At 42.5% G+C, this 21076-nt stretch overlaps 1 protein-coding gene and 1 long non-coding RNA gene across 2 annotated transcripts; one reads left to right on the forward strand and one right to left on the reverse strand.

Moving 5' to 3' along the window:
- Positions 1–1910: 1910 nt before the first annotated feature.
- Positions 1911–20787, forward strand: LOC122736189 (lymphocyte antigen 6E-like). The gene is made up of 3 exons (XM_043978274.1): positions 1911–2059; positions 9061–9180; positions 20010–20787. Exons 1-3 carry the CDS (start codon positions 2011–2013, stop codon positions 20225–20227), a joined length of 387 nt encoding a protein of 128 aa, XP_043834209.1. The 5' UTR covers positions 1911–2010; the 3' UTR covers positions 20228–20787.
- Positions 3203–20054, reverse strand: LOC122736190. Its single transcript, XR_006354172.1, has 3 exons — positions 19677–20054; positions 17344–17419; positions 3203–3263 (listed from the first exon to the last, which is right to left on the reverse strand). It is a non-coding gene; the product is annotated as an uncharacterized LOC122736190 (long non-coding RNA).
- Positions 20788–21076: the final 289 nt, after the last annotated feature.

The following is a 21076-nucleotide window of genomic DNA, read 5'->3' on the forward strand; positions in this document are numbered from 1 at the left end:
CGCACACACAGACACACAGACACACACACACACACACACACACACACACACACGGCAACTCTTTCTTCCTCATTACTAAGCTTGTCAGCTAGGTGGCACAGAGGAGAGAGGGATATATTGGGAATCATTAAGACCTGAATTCAAATTCAGCTTCTGATACTTAATAGCTGTATGATTCTGGGAAAGTTACTTAATTTCTCTGTGCCTCAGTTTCTTCATCTTCACACTGGAGATAACAATACTACCTACCTCCCAAGGTTGTTGTGAGGATCAAAGGAGATGATATCTGTAAAGCACTTTACAAACCTTAAAGCATCATAGAAATGTTATTATTATTATTATTATTATTATTATTATTATTTTAGTTGGGCAGGACAAAGAGATTAAGAGGAAATGCCCAGACCTGGGACAGAAATATCCTAAACTGTTCTGCTGAGTAGGACTCTTTTAAAATACAGACTAGACTGTTTATCTCTAACCCAGATCATCAAATGAGAGAGACAGAGACAGAGACACAGAGAAATAGAGACAGACAAAGATAGAGATAGAGAAAGAAGAGAAACACAGAGACAGAGAGAGGAGATAGAGAGACAAAGAAAGAGAAAGAGTGAGAGAAACAGAGACAATGGAAGAGAGATGGAAAAAGACAGAGATAAAAAAAAGAGAGAGACAGAAAGACACAAAGACAGAGAGAAGAGACAGGGATAGAAAGGCAGAGAGACAAAGAAAGAAAATATGAAATAGAGACACAGAGACAGAGAGACAGATAGAAAAAGAGAAAACGGAGAGAGAGAGAGAGAGAGAGAATTTTCACCACTTTTGATTATGAGATTGGGGGTGGTGTGTGAAGTGTGGAGGGGTATTGACAAATAAGAGTCTTCTCATGTATGTTGCACTTCCTCTCAACAACTGTTTTTATAAACTAGAAGGGATGTTTTCTATGTCTTCGTGAGCCCTTGTGTCTCCACCACTGGAACTGGTACGAGCCCACACTTAAAAGGACCTAAACTACATACCTCACCCACGTATTCTGAGGATGAAAGACAAAGAGGGCTTTGAAAATGGTAACGTTCTCTAAAAAAAAAAAAAAAATTTGAATTCACGTGAAGTTTTGTGGTTTGTAAAATACATTCTGCAGAACAAGCCTGCAAGGCTGATGGCCTGGGAATTCTTAATATTTTCATTTTTTAAAATAACAAAACAACAATTCAGTGAGCCAAATGTATTCATTCAAAAAATAAGGGGAGAGATGGTCTGTAAAGGCTCCGCTGGCTCCAAAGACCCCTGGTTCTAGAGTTCTTTGATTCGTCCAAGGTCATACAGCTGGTAAAAGTCAGAGCTCGGCAATCAACTTTAGCAAAGCCTGTTATCACAGTTATAACTCAAAAAGTACAGGGGGCTGACTCATGACTCTTCTCCTTGATTACTCCTACTCAAGTGATTCCAATCGATTCATGAGATCACTTCTAAAATTCTTTTGTCTTTTGACCTTTAGCAGAGTCCTACTCCAAACCTTTCCTCCTGGCTCTGAGGTGACCTTGTTAGAGGATCTACCAGTTTAGGACTATCAATAGCCTGAGCATCCATCTCCTGAGTACCCTCCCACATCGGGCACAGAAATGGAGTGGACTAGGCTGTGACATCACCATAGAATTGGTTGAATGAATGCTTTTTGCCACAGCCTAAGGAAGAATACCTTCAAAAGTGGGAGTTGGGACCTGTGTGCCAAAGAAATCATGGATCCTAGAAGTATGAAAATATTGTTTTTTGACCTTTTGGCATTTTGTCCTAGAAAGATGCCAAAAGATAACATTGATAGGGTAGAACCAAATGGAAAGATAAATAGGGGGAATGTTTGCATGCCCAGACCTCAGAGCCATTACCTGCTGGTACAATTTTGCCTGATTGTTCCTGGCTGAAGTGAGTCTTATTTCTTCATCATTTCACAAGCCCATTGCTGACTCCCGAAGACTCAAGCCCTACCGGGTGACCTGAGAAGACCAAGCTCAGATGGCATCTTACCTGATTTTCTTGTTGGCCCTCCTGTATTTTGACCAAGGTGAGATTTCCTGAAGTTTCTTACTGAGAAATGAATTTTTCTGAGATTGTGTAGAAAGCAATTTTGATGACTAGAAAATCCCACTAATGTCTCTCTGAGCAGCTGAGTTCCATCGGACGAGTGGATTTGTGCTTTGTTTCCTCAGGATGCCTGTAACAGCTATGGGAAAGGGTGGTATTTAAGAGTGTTATTTAATGAGGGTGAGCCCATCTCCTCTCGAGGAAGCCCATCCTGCTTTTTGCATACAATGACATCAATTCCACCAACTCCTTTATTTTCAAAGTGGAGGTACAGTGGGGTAGAATGCCGAGCCTGGGGTCAGAAAAATCTGGATTCAGATGTGGCCTCAGAGGCCAGCTGTGTGACCACAGGGCAAGACCCCTGAATGCTTCCTAAAATGGGGCTAACAATGGCACCTACCTCTCAGGTTTGTTGTGAGGATCAAAGGACATATTTTTTGTAAAGTTCCTTAGCACGTAGGAAGGACTATAGAAATGTTAGCTATTGGCTGTTATTAGTAGATGTATGTTCTTTTCCCCGCCTACTACTCTTCCAGGAGAACAAGGAATCCATCCTTCAATTTCATTATATTTTCTGATTTCATTTGTAAAAATGCCCAGAATGGCAGATATGGTTCAGTTCCTACAGTTGTCTGTGGTCTCACTCACCTACAAATAGGTTCTCACGTCGAAATCACTAACAGTTAATGTTGGTAAATTATCTAAAACCTCTGGGACGCTTGGTACCCTCCATCCCACTTTGCCACCATCCCTACAGAAGCAGAAAGATGATAAACAGGACCTGGGACAATTTTGTACTTTTTCTTTGTTTGTTTGATTTATGGCTAAGGAATTTTGTCATAAGGTTGTAGACCTGAAGCTGGGAGAGACCTCAGAGGTCGCCTACTCCAGCACTCCCATATTACAGGTGAGAAAACTGAGTCCCAGGGAAGTTAAATTAATCAAGTTAAAAATAGTAAGCATTGGAGGACGGGTGTGTTTTGACTCCAAACCCTTGTTCTTTTCATTGTACCAGACCAGTCAACCCAATGGTGATGAGACTCTCTATCTTTAGCTGGACCCGCACTTGGGCTCTGGACTCCAAACCTTTCTGGCTTGATATTTATTACCTATTGGAGATTGTGTTCTGTTGGCATAGTCTTTAAGATCTCAGGGGCACTTTTCTTCCATCTGTAAAGAAGCATCTGAATAATGAAGGAAACGGGCTGTTATTATTCAACAAATATTTGTGGAATGATTGAATAAGCAGGAAAGAAAAACTGTAAAAATGCAGCAAGGAGGCCCACGTACTTTAAAAGGCTTCAAAGAGGGATCCTTTGCTTTTGGTTGTTTCAAGGACCCCTTTGGTAGCTTGGAAAAGCCTACGGCCCCCTTGCAGAAGAACGCTTTTAAATGTGTAAAAGAAAACATATAGGATTGCTAAGGAAACCACTCAGACTTAAAGCAAGATGTAAAAATTATCCATCAATATTCATGGACCCCCCTAAAATCTATCCACAGACCCCTTGAGTTAAGTACTCTTGCTTTAAAGACTGGTAGGAGGAGTCCTGCATTTGGAATCAGAGAATCTAAGCTTGAATCATAGACCCATTTCTACAGAACTTTAAGGTCTACAAAGTGTTTTTCCAGAGAACAACCACGTGAAGGTGGTTGGTCATGTTATTATTCAGAATCGGGGTCAAAGAACTTCATAGCCAGCATCTGAGGCCTAACAGGATGATTCCTAGGAGAAATGCTGGTTACTTCTTGTAGCTTTTCCTCGTAAGATTCCAAGAAGGAATTTCAAATCTAATGGTGATTCTGGTTTTGTTTTTGTTTTTCATTTCAATTTTTCAGGTTTTTTAGAGCCTGGGTCTTTCTTGCTTGCTTGGGTTGGAAGTTCAGGAGTCACTCACAGGGCCGATCTCACTGCTGATGAGCATGGAAGCTTTGACCTCCTCTGTTCCTAACTTGAACCAGTTCATCCCTCCTTAGGTCATATTGATGTTGGATTTAATGTGTACACCCAATCACCTTTAGTCCAACTGTGGCTCAGAATTCCTGAACCTGAGCTCTCCACCAACCTGTCTTTCTGGTGGTGATTACAGACGTGCACCAACATGTGTGGCTGCTCCTGTTTAGGGCCTCTGGGAGATCTTCCAGGGCTCATAGGATTCATTAGGGGTCCAGAGGGATCTAAAAACCCCTACTTTAAAGCCTGAACCACCTAGCTAATCAATTAAAAATTTCTCTTCCTGTCCATGGGAAAGGACAGTGGCTGAGTCTAGACAAATCAGGGGATCAGAGAAACTGAGTGAGTATACAGATGAAGCACAAAGGTCATGTTCCCTTCTAAATATCCAGTTGATTAAGGTCAAAATTTTAGGTGTTTTTTTTTTATTTGGGGGGAAGGGGATGCAAGGAGTGGTTGGAATCTTTCTTTGGTCCTCTCCTTTCTGGTGTCATAGTCAGATAAGTTCATAGAATTATGAACCTGGAAGAAATCTCAGAGATAACACAGTCATGCCTCCTTGTGTTACAGAAAAGGAAACTGAGGCCCAGAGACAGGAAGCAACTTACCAAATAGCTGGATGGGGGGGATGGGGTGCAATAGAACCCAGGCCTTTTACTTCACTGCCCAAAGTTCTTTCCATATCATCTATACAATTACCTACTCTGTTTGGTTGTTGTTGAGTTGTTTCACTCGTGTTTGACTCTTCATGACCTTATTTGGGGTTTTCTTGGCAAAGATACTAGCTTGCCGCTTCCTTCTCCAGCTCATTTTACAGATGAGGAAACTGACGCAAATAGGGAGAAATGACTTGCCCAGGGTCACACAGCTACTAAGTATCTGAGGCTGGATTTGAACTTAAGTACTCCTGATTCACAGGCCCATGCTCTACCCATTGTGCCAGATAGCTGCCCTTTATTACATTCTCTAGAAGAGGCCAAAAAAGATGAAAACCTTCCATTCATGGTGAATTGTACTGGTGTTTCTTTAGTTAAACTACAACTATTGAAATATTTATCATCTATATGTTCCCAGCCCTACCCCATTATCACTAATTCTTTAGCTATTGTGGATTAACAATGGTTTTCTTTATCAAGATTTTTCTTTCTCCTGGCAGCTGAGATGCCTTCCACACAGTCCTTCCTAGCCTTTAGAAGCCAATTCAGGGGGCAGCTAGCTAGGTAGCGCAGTAGATAAAGCACCGGCCCTGGATTCAGGAGGACCTGAATTCAAATCTGGCCTCAGACACTTGACACGTACTAGCTGTGTGACCCTGGGCAAGTCACTTAACCCCAATTGCCTCACCCCCCCCCAAAAAAAAGAAGCCAATTCCAAGGCTTGGGGACTGCTCACTGAGGATGCCATAGAGGGGGTTATTGTTCAGACATAGGTTGGCCTGGAGGCAGCCTCTGAAGATCTTTGATTCTGCGACACTGGGCCAGGCACTGGGAGAGACATAAAGCTTAAACTGGATGGTGTCTCCATGCCAGAAGACGCATCACTCTAAGAAGTGATACACGAATGCAAATATGCCCAACACTACACAACAATACACAATATGCTCATCAGAGAGGGAGACATAAAGCAAAATGCCTCGTGAGCTTTTCTGATGAAGAGAGCAGGAGGGGGTTGGGGAAAGGCATTCTGGTAGAGGAGGAGGCATTGAAGTTGGCCCTTAAAAGTGGGGCTGAAGTTCAGCAAGCACCCAGGAGTGGGAGGGATGGCATTCTTGGCACAGGGAAGAGCAGGAGCAAAGATCCAGAGTACAGAAAGCGCAGACCGGGTTTGGCTGGAGACCTCGTAGAGTCATTAAGAACGAAGTTTTTGGAGTAAGAGCAAACAAAGTCGGGGCTAACAGAACCACTTGGCTCAGTCCAGACTTGTTGTAGCACAGACTTCATCCGGAATCACTGCCAGCTTCTATGTAGACAGTGTTATATCCATTTCTTGGTGCCATGTGTTGGGAAGGAAGCTGACCAGTGACAGCATATTCAGAAGAGGGTGGTCAGAATGGGGAGGGTCCTGGACACTTTACCCCACCGCAGGGAAGGACTTTATCTCTATTTGGAGCAGGGAGCAAAGCTCTGGCCTAGACATCGGCTCACAAGCATCCCGATTCTAGCCATGTGATCCCACGCAAGTTGTTCCTGGTCTATGAACCTTATTTTCCTGCTCTGTAAAATGGACGTAACCCCACTAACTCTGCTTTCCTCATTAGGTTGCTGTGAGGAAAGAATTACATAGACCACAAAGGGCTTGAGAAATAGGGGCTTTTTTTCTGTCCTTGTTCCTTTCTGGGGAGAGCTCTAAAAAAGTCTTTCTGGGTTTTGGAATCAGAGAATGTTAGTGGTCCTAGGGACCATACAGGTCATCTCACCCAATGCAGAAATTCCTGACAAGTAGCTAAAACCTCTGCTAGGATCCTTCCAGGGACAAGGGGCTCCCTACTGACTTAGATCATCCATTTGATTTCTCTGTAAGAAATTAATTGGGAGGAGGTGGGGAAGAGGAAGGAAGAGAAAGAGAAAGAGAGGGAGGAAGAGAGAGAGGTAAAGGGAGAGAGAGAGAGAGAGAGAGAGAGAGAGAGAGAGAGAGAGAGAGAGAGAGAGAGAGAGAGAGAGAGAGAGAAAGGAAAAGAAAGGAGAGGAGGGCATTTAAACTTGAAGGCTGGATGAGCCTCTCTAAGAGCAAAGATTCATTTGCTTCTTTGTTTCTGTCTCCAGCATTAGGCCCAGGGCCTTGTACCCAGAAGTACTTCATAAATGTGTTGAACTGGAATGGTGTTTGCCATTGGGTAACTTCCATCCTCCCAGTTCCACCCTCGGAGGCTGAGCAAAGTCTAAACCTTCTTCCCAATGTCTATGATTTAGATGTTGGATTCCAGCTCTCCCCATCCCTACCCAAAGTCCTTTCTACTTCAGGCTAAGCAAGCCTAGAGCCCTCAGGGGACTGTTGTTAAGCATGCTCTCTGGTCATCCTGGTCACCTTGGTCTCCTTGGTCATCCTTCTTTTGGAGTCCTGTTTGGCGGTGTCCTTCCTACAATGCTATATCCACAGAGCACAAGTGGTCAGGTGTTTAGAAGCAACTCCAAGTCTCCTTTCTGCTGGGATGGTATAAGGACAAGGGGCTACAATCTCTTCTCCCATTTGTCCTCTTGCTTGGGGTCTGGGGAGCAGCCCTTCTTGGGCTCTGTCTGCAGAGGGCACAATGGGGTTACTCCAAACCCAGGCCCTGACTCACCTCTTTTTTTCTGGCCCTTCCCTTCCTTGGCATGTGAAAATGAAGAGATCATCAAGGCCTCACTCAGGAGCACCATATCTGGAGTGCTGATCTTCCCATAGCCTATAAAACTTTTCACATCATGGGCGGGAAAGTCCCACACAGGTCTGGGCAGCTCCATTCAGGTTGGGTACCAGAAATGGACCTGGGGCCTAGTACAGGGATTGCTCAAACATCCTGGTAGTATGGCTGGCATAGTGGACAGAGGCCTGGTAGATCTCTGGCAGGAGAATTCTCTTTACCAATGGGATCTTGACTCTAGTCCCTTTCCTTGTCCTTCAACCCATTGCTCTTTATTTTGGGATCAAGAAGAATAAATCCAAGAGGCAGATAGATGGTGCGATGGATAGAGCACCAGCCCTGGAGTCAGGAGGACCTCAGTTCAAATCTGGCCTACACTTTTACTAGCTACATGACCCTGCGCAAGTCACTTAACCCCAATTGCCTAAAAAGAGGAAGAAATATACTCCATTTTCCACAGAACAGCCCTTCAGAGATTTAAAGACAGAAATCATGTCTTTCACCTACTAAATCTTTTCTCCAGACTAAATACTCCCACTTCTTTCAACTAATATTTGAATAGTGTGATCTCCAGTTCTCTCACACTCTGATCACCTTCCTCCATCTCATCAGAGGTGCTTCTAAAATGTGGCATCAAGATAGGCAATGGGGATGTCATTGGGAGAAGGTACTCCCAGCTGAGGAACTCTCTCCCCCAATGCAGGTTGCCTTTCTCTGAAACATAAGAGTCTTACAGAATTTCTCTGCACAGTGAAAGGCCTTTAAGGGACTTGTGCAGGGGCGTGGAGCCAGTATATGTGATAGGCAGGAATTCAATCCATTACTTCCTAGTTTGATAGACTAAGTTCTATCCACTACATGAAACTGCCTCTCGTTGAGCTGAGAACTGAGCACTGTGCCCCCGATGTGGTCTCATGAGGGTCCAACATTTAACCTTCCTCAGCATCATTCCTTGAACCTATAAGTGACAAAATTGGACTAGGGAATCCCCACACTTCCTTTCAGCTTGAACCTTCAACATTCTATGGTCTTTTCCAGCTCTGGTATACTGTGTTTTACATTTCATTTTTTTAAATTCCCTCCTACCTCTAATATTTCAGGTTCTAAGGTCCCTTCCAAGGCTGATTGTAGCCCTAACATTCTATTTTCACTCAGTCAACCAAAAAGCATTTATTTTTGTTTAATCGGTTTTCAGTCAAGTTTGACTCTTCATGACCTTACTTGGGGTTTTCTTGGCAAAGATACTAGTTTGCCACTGCCTTCTCCAGCTCATTTTATGGATGAGGAAACTGAGGTAAACAGGGTAAAGTGACTTTCTCGGGGTCATATGGTAAGTATCTGAGACTGGATTTGAACTCAAGAAAATGAGTCTTCCTGACTCCAGGCCTGGCACTCTATTTACTGCATCATCTAGCTGTCCCAAGCATTTATTAAATACTTACTACATGACAGGCATTGTACTAAGGGTAAGAGAAGAGAATAATCATTTATTAAGTACCTACTATGTGCCAGGCACTCTGCTAAGTACTTTTAAAATATTTTCTGATTTGATCTTCACAATAATACTGGGAGATGATACTACTATCACCACCACCACTAGTAGTACTACTACCTAACATTTATATTGCTTACTATGTGGCCAGTGAATTGAAGAGGGCAGCTATTCAGTCTGGTTTGGTTCTTCCCACAGGAAATACTCTGCAGTGTTATACTTGTTTGGGGGAAAGCTGCCTTGGAAAAAATCAAAGCCCCACCAACTGTTCACCCTCTGATGCCTACTGTGAGACCATCAAGATAATTGCTCGGCTTGGTAAGTTTCTGCCATGAATGAGGATCAACCTGACTGGAAGAGGAATAAAAGCTCCCATTTCTGTAGAGCTTTAATATTTACAAAGGGTTTCCCTCAAAACATTCCAGTGAGGCAGGTAATGAGGATTATTGAACATGTTTTATAGAGGAGACAAATGAGGTTCAGTGATGGCAAATGAGGTGCCCAGGGTCACACAGCTAATAAGAGGAAAGGATGGAATTTCAGCCTTGACTTTCTGATTATTAATCTCTCGACCTTTCCACTGGGGTGACCCATAAACATGATATACATAAGACAATGAATGGGCATTTACTAACTACCAAACGTGTACCTATCTTTGTGCCAAGCGTGTGGGGGAGGGTGGAGAGTAAAGGAGAGCATAGCCTCTGACCTTCCAGTTGAGGAAACATGACTCAAACAGGTACAATGTAGAGCCACTGAAGATGGCTTTAAGGAAATTCTAGGTGTTCAGAGGAGGAAGCATTCATAAGAATGCTGAATGGAGAGGCACATTGCTTGGGTGCAGAGCCCTACTCTTCTGCTTACTACCTTTGTGACCTTGGGAAAGGCGCTTCACTCCCTTCAGGCCTCAGTTTCCTTATCTGTAAAATGAGAGGGGTAGACCTGGTGACCCTGAAGATCTAGTTTACCTCTAGGGTTGATGGTCCTAGGATCCTAAGATAGAAAACATTTCATAGAGGAGCTGAGCCACTAAGGATAGATAGGTAGTAGTTGGGTAGGTAAGTGGATAGGGAGATAGATAGATAGATAGATAGAGAGAGAGAGAGAGAGAGAGAGAGAGAGAGAGAGAGAGAGAGAGAGAGAGAGAGATAAGTGGATAGATAGGTAGAAAGCTAGGCAGATAGATAAATAGATGGATGACTGAATAGAGAGATGGATAAATAGAAAGATATAAATGATAGAGAGATGGATAAATAGATATAAATGATAGAGAGATGGATAGAGAGATAGATGGGTCAAAAGATTAATAGATGGATAACTGGATGGATAGCTAAATAGATAGACAGATAGACAGAAGGATGGATAGACAGACGGAAGGATGGATGGACAGGATAAATGGATGATCAAAGATGATAGATAGGTAGATAGATGATAGAGAGGGAGATAGAAGGATGGATAGATAAGACAGACAGATAATTGAAGATGATAGGGAGAGAGATAGATAAAATATGGTATTATATATACCTTATATAAGGTATATATATATCTTATACCTATATATAGTATGTATATATAATATATGCATGCATTTATATATGCATTACACATACACATATAGATGAGTAGATAGGTAGATAGATGGGTAGATGGATTACCAAATAGATAGATAGACATAAAGAAAGATATATAACTAGCTCTGTGACCTTGGGCAAGTCACTTAACCCTCATTGCCCCACAAAAAAAAAGAAAGATAGATAAAAGAGAGACAGAGTGAGTGAGTGAGTGAGTGAGTGAGAAAATGAGTGAGCAAGTATTTACTAAGTCATTACTATGTTTCAGGCACTGTGCTAAATACTGGGAATGCAAATAAAAGTATGCAAGCAAATTCCCACCCTCAAGGAGCTTATATTCTAATCTAACATCATTATATTAGAATGAGGGGGAGGCAAAGAGAAGACACATAAAGAGGAGCTGGAAAAGGGGTGTGTATATAGTGGGGGAGGGAGATGAAGATGATGATTGGAGTGGAGGTAGCATGGCATGGAAGTCACTGGGAATATCAACATTTTCCTTCAAGAACTAACTGCTTGGGGCAGCTAGGTGGCACAGTGGATAGAGCACCAGCCCTGGAGTCAGGAGTACCTGAGTTCAAATCCGGCCTCAGACACTTAACACTTACTAGCTGTGTGACCCTGGGCAAGTCACTTAACCCCAATTGTCTCACTAAAAAAAAAAAAGAACTAACTGCTTTCTGTTCTATAAGCATGTATCTGTCTGGACACAGACTGGAGTATTACCTTTAGTGCTTCCCCTTGTCCTCAGGGAATTATCTCCCCTGGGTGTATGGATAATACCTGGACACACCCAGCCCATGTCCTATGTGTGCCTATTAACTCTGCTGATGAAACTCCACAGACCTGGCATCTCTTCCTCCTTGCCCAGTCCCCAACTGTTGCTGTCCACCTCATCCTTCAGAGCCCAGCTCCAACATCACTTCTGCTGTGATTTCTTTCCTGGTCCCCTAGACTGCTAGAAAATAGCAGTGTGCTCCTCTGATCTTGATATATTCCTTTTCTAGAGTCATCATATTCTTTTTAGCATTCTCTGTATTGGTGCATGCTCTATAGAGAGGTGTCAGGCTTTAGCAGAAAGAAGACTAGACTTGCAGCTGACCCTTATTCAAGTTTCAGCTCTGTCATTTACTAATTGTGTGACCATAAGCTTGTCACTCCATATCTCTGCATCTTTAGTCTTTCACCTGCATCACAGGGATGATGTTCCTTGTACTTCCTACCTCACAGGATTGACGTGAAGAACCCTCTAGAAAGTCTTAAAGTTCTATAAAAATGTGGATTAATATAATTGCTACTAGATCATAAACTTCTTGTGGGTAGGAGCAGAGTCTCAGTTATCTTTGAACCTCCCATGGTCCCAAGCACAGGACATTGAACAGAGTAGGCGTTTGACATGGCTTTTGAATGAATGAATGAACAATCCACTCTTATCAAAGAGTTAATCAGTCATTCCTATAGATGATCCAGGCTCCTGGCTTCTCCTATGGCATAGTGGAAAGGGCATTTGGGCATCAGGAGACTGATCTACCCTGATTCTCTTGGTCCCATTAGATTAGTCTTATGACCCTTAAAGGCCTCAGTCTTCTCATCTGTAAAATGGAAGAGCCGACACCCATGGTGTTCAAGGCCCCTGCCAGCTTTGACATTGTATACTGTAAGGCCTTTCCCAGCTCTGATACACTAGGTCCTTCTAAGTTCTAACACACTCCATTCTAAGGGCCTAGCTCAAATACCCCAGCTTGGACATTCAAGTTCTAGCTCTGTTGTTTTGTTACTCCTGGTGCCTCCCTTTGGGGAACTGTGGAACTTTCTTGTTCCACCACTGGAGGGTGGTTGAGGGAAAGGAGAATTTATACTCCTCGAATGAGTCAAAGGATGTTTGTATTTGGTAACTGGTTTGGCATAGGAGGACAAGAACAGTAGTAAAACTTGGGTTACAGCAGAGTCCTTAACTTCTCCATGTTTTTTTTTTCCTATTCCATTTACACCGCTTACTTCTACTGACCAGATAGGGAAAGTGCTTTTTAATCCAGAGGTGATATTTCTGAGCATCTCCATAACTATCTGGCTTACTGGGTGGCGTGGAAAGTGAGGCCAGTTCAGGGATGTGCTGATAGCGATCATGAAATGTGCAGTAAATGTGTGGAAATCAGCAAATAATACAAATTAAGGCTTCCTTTATTATTTTGTTGATAGTCTAAACTTGAGAAAATGACAGAGAAAATAGTATGTATAATATTGCATATTATGCATAATTATCATGGATTAATAAAATAAAGCAGATTCAACTTCAAAGTGTATCCTGGCTACATTTTCCCCCTTGGAAAGCCAGTTGTTAAACATTTATCAGCATGCCCCTGGACCAGTTCCAAAACTATCAGTGCATTTATATACCTAGTCCTACAGAGGCCAAAAGTAAAACAAACAGGCCAAAAGTAAAACAAACAAACCTACAAAAACAAGATGAAAAAACATTCATTCTAATGACTTGGAACCAACCGACAGATTGGGTTGGTTTTATTCCCTGCCCCACCCTCCACCCTTGTTAACTCCAAAAGCACTTAGCATCCACTGGTGGAAATAATGTTAATCTTCCAAGAGGCCTTGGTTCAAGTCCTACCTCTGTGATCATATTTCTGTGGTACCTTGACTAAGTCATTCCCCCTCCTCTCGGCCTCAGTTTCTCTAGTGTCCCTTCTAGTTCTGGCATTTGATAACTCAGTCATCTTGCTTACTAAGTTATTCCTGCGTGTGAGTAATATCTCCCCACCTAAAACTAGCTCACAGTTCTATAGTTGGCACGCTTTCCTTATAATGGTCCTGTGAGGTAAGCAGTGACAGAATCATCACACCCATCTTTCAGATCTTTCAGATGGGTGAGGAGGCTAAGCGGAATTGGTATCCAAGCCAGGACCTTCAATCTAGGTCTTCAGACTCAGCCTGGTCCTCTTTCTGCTAATCTATCAGGAAGCCTATTCAAAAGGGTTAGTTAGTCAAGTCCTGTCCCAGAGAGACCATCAATATGTTACCCTTTTGCTTCTCATTGGATTGTAATCTTCTGGAGGGGAGGGCCTATGTTGTATTTCACTGAATCATAGAATCTCAGAGCTGGAAGGGAACTTTGGAGCCACCTTGTCCATTTGAGACCTGAGAAAGGGCCCTCAATAATCTTCCCCATGACTGGTCATCCAGCCTATCCATCCATCCATCCTTCCTTCCTTCCTTCCTTCCTTCCTTCCTTCCTTCCTTCCTTCCTTCCTTCCTTCCTTCCTTCCTTCCTTCCTTCCTTCCTTCCTTCCTTCCTTCCTCTTTCCCTTCCTTCCTTCCTTCCTTCCTTCCTTCCTTCCTTCCTTCCTTCCTCCTTCCCTTCCTTCCTTCCTTCCTTCCTTCCTTCCTTCCTCCCTTCCTCTCTTCCTTCCTTCCTCCTTCCCTTCCTTCCTTCCTTCCTTCCCTCCTTCCTTCCTTCCTTCCTTCCTTCCTTCCTTCCTTTCTTCCTTCCCTTCCTTCCTTCCTTCCTTCCTTCCTTCCTTCCTTCCTTCCTCCCTTCCTCTCTTCCTTCCTTCCTTCCTTCCTCCTTCCCTTCCTTCCTTCCTTTCTTCCTTCCCTTCCTTCCTTCCTCCTTCCCTTCCTTCCTTCCTTCCTTCCTTCCTTCCTTCCTTCCTTCCTTCCTTTCTTCCTTCCCTTCCTTCCTTCCTTCCTTCCTTCCTTCCTTCCTTCCTTCCTCTCTTCCTTCCTTCCTTCCTCCTTCCCTTCCTTCCTTCCTTCCTTCCTTCCTTCCTTCCTTCCTTTCTTCCTTCCCTTCCTTCCTTCCTTCCTTCCTTCCTTCCTTCCTTCCTTCCTTCCTTCCTTCCTTCCTTCTTCCCTTCCTTCCTTCCTTTCTCTTCCTTCCTTCCTTCCTTTTTCTCTTTCTCTTTCTTTCTTTCTCTTTCTTTCTTTTTCTCTCTCTTCTCAGTAACTCAGTAACCTCCCTCACCTCTTTCCCATTTTCTTGCAGCCCAAGACAAGAAAGTACATGCCTCAACTTATAGGCAGGCTTAGGGGATAGAAACCTAATGATAGCATTTAAGACTTCTCAAATACACCTTTCCCCCAGGACTTCAGAATGTTTGCTACCTGTTCTGCCTGTGTCAACACGTGTGTTTGGAGGGGGCAGGGAATGTGGGCATCGAGAAGGAAGTCATTCTAGTCTAAATAACCAACTATTTCTGATCCCCGTGCTGTTTTATCCAGAAAGATACAGATCATTGCCTCTATCCTCCCTTGCTTTTCTGTTGCATTAAGGGAAATGGTGTGTGTGTGTGTGTGTGTGTGTGTGTGTAGGCATATGTGTGTATTTGTATGTATGTGTGTGTATGTTTGTGCAGTAACAATAATGGCAGCACCCATTCCTATAGGGCTTGGAAGTTGACTAAGACCTATGGAGATATGGAGAGGACATGTGTTAGGATCCCTACTTTATATGGGAGAAACTAAGACTGAGAGAAGGGAAGTGCCTTGTGTCATGCAGCTAAAAAGTGTGTATGTCAGCTGGCTACTGTTTGTGATGCACTATTCTAAGCTCTAGATCAAATGTGCTAGTTTATAGATCTAGAACTGGAAGGGACTTCAAAGGGCATGTAGTCCACCCACCCACATTTTGCAGATGAAGAAACTGAGACCCAGGGAGAGCCTTGCTGAAGATTACACAGAGAGTAAGCATCAGGCTCAGCTAGATGGCACAGTAGGACCTGAGTTCAAATCTGGTTTCAGACATTTACTAGCTGTATGACCATGGGTAAGTCATACAACCTTCTTTGCCTCAGTTTCCCCATTTGTAAAATGAGCTGGAAAAGGAAATAGCAAACTACTCCAGTATCTTTGCCAAGAAAACCCCAAATGGGATCACAGAGAGTCAGACATGACTGAAAAAATGACTTAACAAGCATCAGAGGTAGAATTTGAACCTAGAACCTTTGAATGCTTTATCTATCTATCTAGCAGATAGACCCTGAAGTTGATGCTAGTATTTAAACTCAGATTTTATGCTTTTTCCACAAGGAAAGAGCACATTTACATGAAGTTTTCTCAATAACCCTTTACATTTTGTTTAGCATTTGACCCAATTCTACATGAGTCAAAAGGGGAAAAAAGTAAATGGGACTTTACCCAGCATTATCTGATACCATCGGCTCAACATAAAATAGAAGGCGGGAGCCTGAAGGGATCTTAGAACACAGACGAATGTAGAATATCATCAGAGTTGAATGTCTTTCTCATTATAGAGGGGGCAAACTCAGAACAGCAAAGGGCTGGCAAAACTCCAGAGTGCTGTCCAAACCAGATTAAAATGTGATGGAAAGCCAAAATCCCCCCAAAAAAATGTGATGGAGAAATGGTTAACAAAATTAATTTTAAAATACAATGTGACATAGATAATATTAATTTGTGGTTTTCTAAACCAATATGTGGCTTTCCAGTATCTGCTCCTATTTAGGTTGGATACAACTTCCTTAGAGAGAGTAGGAGATCCTTTAGAACCAGAAAACACAGAACAACAAGAATTTGAAGGGACCTTGGAACTTAGAGCATTGGAGTTTGAAGGGATCATAGAGATCATTTAGTCCCACATTCACATTTCATGGAGAAGGAAACTAAGGCCCAACCCCAAAGAGGAATGACTTGCCCAAAGACCTATAGGCAGTAAATGGCAGACCCAAACCTAGAATCCAGGTCTCCTAACTATTAGCTCTTCTCACCAAATCCCACTCACTGTCTCTCAACAACCCCTTATATTTCAACAGCACTTACTGGTTCTTGGAAGTTCTCTTACAACTCTAGGTAGTTATGGAGGTAGGTCAGAGAAGGCTTCAAGGAGGGTTCTAGTTCTGGGGCCCAAACACAGTCAAGAGTTCTGCATGTGAATTCTGGACTTTTGACTGTAGGAGAGGAATGTTTATAAAGCCCCATAAAAGACAAGAGTTAGGTTAGGTTAACCCTAACTCCCAAGTTTTCATGCTCTATGTTTCTAACACTGATATATCAAAACCCCAGTATTTATTATGGTCCTAACCCTGGCCCTAAAAGATGGTTCCCATGCCTCCACTTTATGCTACTAGGCTTTTTAGTAGAGGTTTTCCACAAAGGGGAAAACATGGTTCCGCTATTTCATCATCTTTGTAGAGCTAGGTGGCCCAGGAATTGGGAAGACCTGAGTTCAACTCTAGTCTCAGACACTTCCTAACTGTGTGACCCTGGGCAAGTCACTTAACCTCTGTCTGCTTCAGATTCCTCATTTGTAAAATGGGGATCATGATAGCACCTACCTCCTAGATTTCTTGTGAGGATCAAAGGAGATGATATTTGTAAAGTGCTTTGCCAGTCTTAAAGTACCATATAAACACTAGCTATTATTAAGATTTTAATCTTAGGACATGTAACAAGGAGTTTCTTTAGCTGGTGAAACCATTTTTACAAGTCCCAAAGAGAAGACAGAGTGAATCGTAGCATCCCAGAACTAGGAATGAGTTCAAAGGCATCATGGGATCATGGATCCCAAACTGGAAGGGACCTTAGGAGCCAACTTGCCCACTTAGTCTAATGCCTCCCTGAGCAATAATCCTGCTCCTCCTCCCCCAGTGTACTCTCAGAAAAGTGGTTTTCTGAGCTCTGCCGAAAGACTTAGGCTCTCCCCAAGGCAGCCCATTTTCTTGTTGGATGGCTCTAATTGCTCAGAGGGTCTTCCTAATACTGAGCTGATAGAACTGCTCCATGACCTTCCTCCCTTCCCCCATTGCTTCCTGATTCTGCCCTAGAAAATCCCTATATTTTCTCTCTCCTTTGTTTACACTGGACATGGCTAGCTGGCCAGAAAGGAAAGACGTATTACAGCTCAAATTGTCATTTCTGAAACTATGAGTATCTGGCATACCTGGTAGGGTAGAAAGCAGAGTTGTTTTCAAAGCCAGCAGCCCTCTTATATATCCAGGCAGCCAGAGACCAAGGATCTGGGACAAAAACGAAACAAGCAAACAAAACACATTCTTTCCTCTGTACCCTCACAGCCCTTTAGAATAAGGCAACTAGGATGTTCTCCACTAAGCTCCCCATCCCCTCCCCTCTCCTCCCGTCCCCTCTCCTCTCCTCCCTTCCCCTCCCCTCCCCTCCCTTCCCCTCCCCTCCCCTCTTCTCCCCTCTCCTCTCCTCTCCTCCCCTCTCCTCTCCTCTTCTCCTGTCTAATTATCCATCCCTGGTTCCTTTAGGCAATTGTCATCAGACCTAGTCCAACCTCAAACATTTCCTAGCTAGGTGACCCTGGGCAAGTCACTTAACTTCTTCCTGCCTCAGTTTCCTCAACTGTTAAGTGAGGATCAAAACACACTTACCTCCCAGAATTGTTATGAAGTTCAAATGAGATAAACATTTTAAAGTGTTTAGTACAATGCCTGGAACATAGTAGGTACCTAATTCCTATTTCCTTCCCTTCCTGCCTCTCCCTCATTCTGGTCCCTAGGTATACCAAGTCTTTCCTAAGGTGTGGTATCCAGGTTTGTTCATGTGACTCCAGACATGAGCAAGGGTAGAGGCAAGAATGCTCAAATCTCATTTTTCCATGTAGATTGGGAATTGTTTAACAAAATTATATATATGTATATATATATATATACACACATATGTATAGGTATATGCATATGTGTATACATAAATATGTATATATGCATATATCTATAATAACATGTAGATACTGAGGGAATAAAGACACCAGAAGTTTTCTATTTCAATACACTTTCATACTAACTTGTTTATTTAGGTCTCAAAGGCCCACAGATCCCCAGGGGGCCCTGAGACTCTTTCAGGGGGGTCCTCATGGTAAAAACTTTTTATAAAAATACTAAGATATTATTTGCCAATTGAAATACTCCTCCCTTTTCCAACTCTAGATTGATATGAGGCAGGATTCTCTTTATATGCTTTAACCAAATTACCCTATGACAACAGATTGACACAGAAACAAATATGCAACTGTCTTCTATTAAGGTAGAGATTTGCAAAACTGTGTAAAGCAATGTCATTCTTACTGATTTGTTTTATTTTGGAAAATGTAGTTATTTTTCATTAAAATGATATTTATGTGAACATGTAATAGTAAATTATTGTTAACTTAAAATTAATTAATAAAGAAATATTTAAATGATCAGTTTTAATAACTAATGTCATAAGTATTGATCGACATGACCGATATAAACAAAGGCTTTTGGGGGGTCCTCAATAATTTTTAAAAGTGGAAAGGAGTCTTGAAACCAAAAGGCTTGAGAAGTGCTCATTTAGAATAAACAATGTGTTGAGGGCAGCTAGGTGGCTCAGTGGATAAAGCACTGGCTCTGGATTCAGGAGGACCTGAGTTCAAATCTGACCTTAGACACTTGACACTTGCTAGCTGTGTGACCCTGGGAAAGTCACTTAACTCTCATTGCTCCTCTGCTCCAGAAAAAAAAAATAGAATAAACAATGTGTAAAGTATAAGCACCCTATGAGCTAGGCAGGGCACAGTACTAATTACTTTCATTTTACATATGAGGAAACAGGCCTATAGACATTAAATCTAGAAAAGAGTGACAGAATTTGTCTTTGTCAGAGGCAGGGCTAACAGTTAAGTTTTATGATTCCCAACCACGGCCCTCAACAGGAGCCCATGCTGCCTCTGACTCACATTAGAGTAATAAAAGTTCTTCCTCCCATGAGGATTCTGAAAAAGATTCTATTCATGTAAGCCTGAGTCACATAAGTGAGTTCCATTAATGGCAGCTTCTCCGTTCCTACTATCAGCACTTTAATATAGTCCTTGGGAGCTTGGTCTTTTGAATTATACTTTCCTAACTCTGCTTTCTCTCTCTCTCTCTCTCTCACAAATAACTATGACACTCAACATTACACGATAAATATATATGAATGTAAATGTATCTATACATATTTGCAACAACTCTATATATACCAATATAGAGATATATAGTTCTAAATATATCTATTGACCCATCCATCCATCCATCCATCCACTAAGCCACCCACCCTCCCTCACCTCCAATACTTCCTTCTTCTCATCTAACTGAATAGAATTCAAATTCCTTTCCCTGTCGTTTGAGGTTCTCTGAAACTTGGCAGTAGCTTACCTTTCCAGTCATTTCCTATTACTCCTCTATGCACTATAGGTTCTTGCCGAAATGAACAACACTTTGCCGTTTACCACCATGTCCTGAGCCCACTTACCTCCAGCTTGATGGTTAGGTTCACTCACTTCCCTATATGTAGAATGTTTCCTGCTTTTCCTCTTCACTTGTTGAATTTTCACTAATCCTTGAAAATTTAATTTTAAAAATTTCAGTGGAAACATCACCTCCTCCAGGAAGCCTTCTCTGGTTTCCCTCAGTTGTTTTTTGTGTGTTTTATAGTCATCTGCATGCAAGTCATTTTTCTTTCTTGGATTTGGAAACTTTATGGGACTGGGGACTATGGCTTATCTGAACTTTGAAGGAGCTGGAACTGAGCATTAATGGCAAAGGTTTTCTGAAATGTTTCTTGGGTTTTCCTCTCTTTTTCTAGATACACACGAGATTGAAAACATCATCCAGAAATGCTCCTCCACCTGTGAACCCTCCAACAAAACAATTGGCATATTGCATGTGACATCGCAGTGTTGTAACAGCACCCTGTGCAACAGCAACAGCAATGGAGTGGCCCACATGACTGCCAGCTACAGAGCAGTAGCCTTTGCTGTGTTGACCTGTGTCACCTTCCCTCTGTTTGGGAGTAGGCTCTGATGTGGCAGCCAATCAATGGATTCATCAATCAAGGAGCATTTACTGAGCACCTACTGTATGCCAGTCAAAATCAAATCAGCCTGCCCTTGGGGAGCTTACATTCAAATGAGGGTGACAATATAAACACAAATATACAAAACATGTATAGGGAACTTTGTTTTTAAAGAACCAACTCAAACCTATTCCTTGGGAAATCCCAGGTTACTCAGTGCCATGGATCTAGGGACTAGGAAACATCTAGGTTCGGTGCATCTTGGAGATAAAAACATCCAGGTGACTAGAATGATGTTGATCTGAAATTATGTAGGTGCATTTCCAAACCCTCTCTCAGAAACTACCCAATGAGGTAGAGATACACTGTCTTCTCAGGGGCTTCTCAATTAGACTCCAACTTAACTCAATAACTGTCTATTAAGCACCAACTGTGTATAGAGATCTGTGTTCACTACTAAGGGAGGCAGGGCAGCTAGGTGGTGCAGTGGAGCCCTGGAGTCAAGAGGACTGGAGTTCAAATCTCACCTCAGACACTTGTACTAGCTGTGTGACCCTGGGCAAATCACTTAACCCCAATTGTCTTAAGACATCCAGGGCCATCTCCAGTTGTCTTGATATATATATATATATATCTTGATATATATATATATACATCTTTCCACTGGACACAGATGGCTCTGGAGGAGTGAGGTTGGTGACTTTGCACAGCCCTCTCTCACTTAAATCCAATTCAGTGCACGTCATGATATCACCCTGATGTTGTGGTCCTCTTTGAGAATGAAGGACAAACAACAACCACAACAAATGTGGGGGGGCATAAAGTTTAGGTTCCTGCCAGGCATGAAACTAGCATGG

Source organism: Dromiciops gliroides, chromosome 1 (genome assembly GCF_019393635.1).
Source record: "Dromiciops gliroides isolate mDroGli1 chromosome 1, mDroGli1.pri, whole genome shotgun sequence".
Taxonomy (NCBI): Eukaryota; Metazoa; Chordata; class Mammalia; order Microbiotheria; family Microbiotheriidae; genus Dromiciops; species Dromiciops gliroides.

Bases quoted from the DNA above. Each gene is read 5' to 3' on its own strand.
- LOC122736189 (XM_043978274.1), top strand. From the start codon at position 2,011: ATGGCATCTTACCTGATTTTCTTGTTGGCCCTCCTGTATTTTGACCAA. The intron at 2,060-9,060 runs GTGAGATTTCCT...TTCTTCCCACAG, and splicing joins CCTCCTGTATTTTGACCAAG to GAAATACTCTGCAGTGTTAT. The intron at 9,181-20,009 runs GTAAGTTTCTGC...CTCTTTTTCTAG, and splicing joins CAAGATAATTGCTCGGCTTG to ATACACACGAGATTGAAAAC.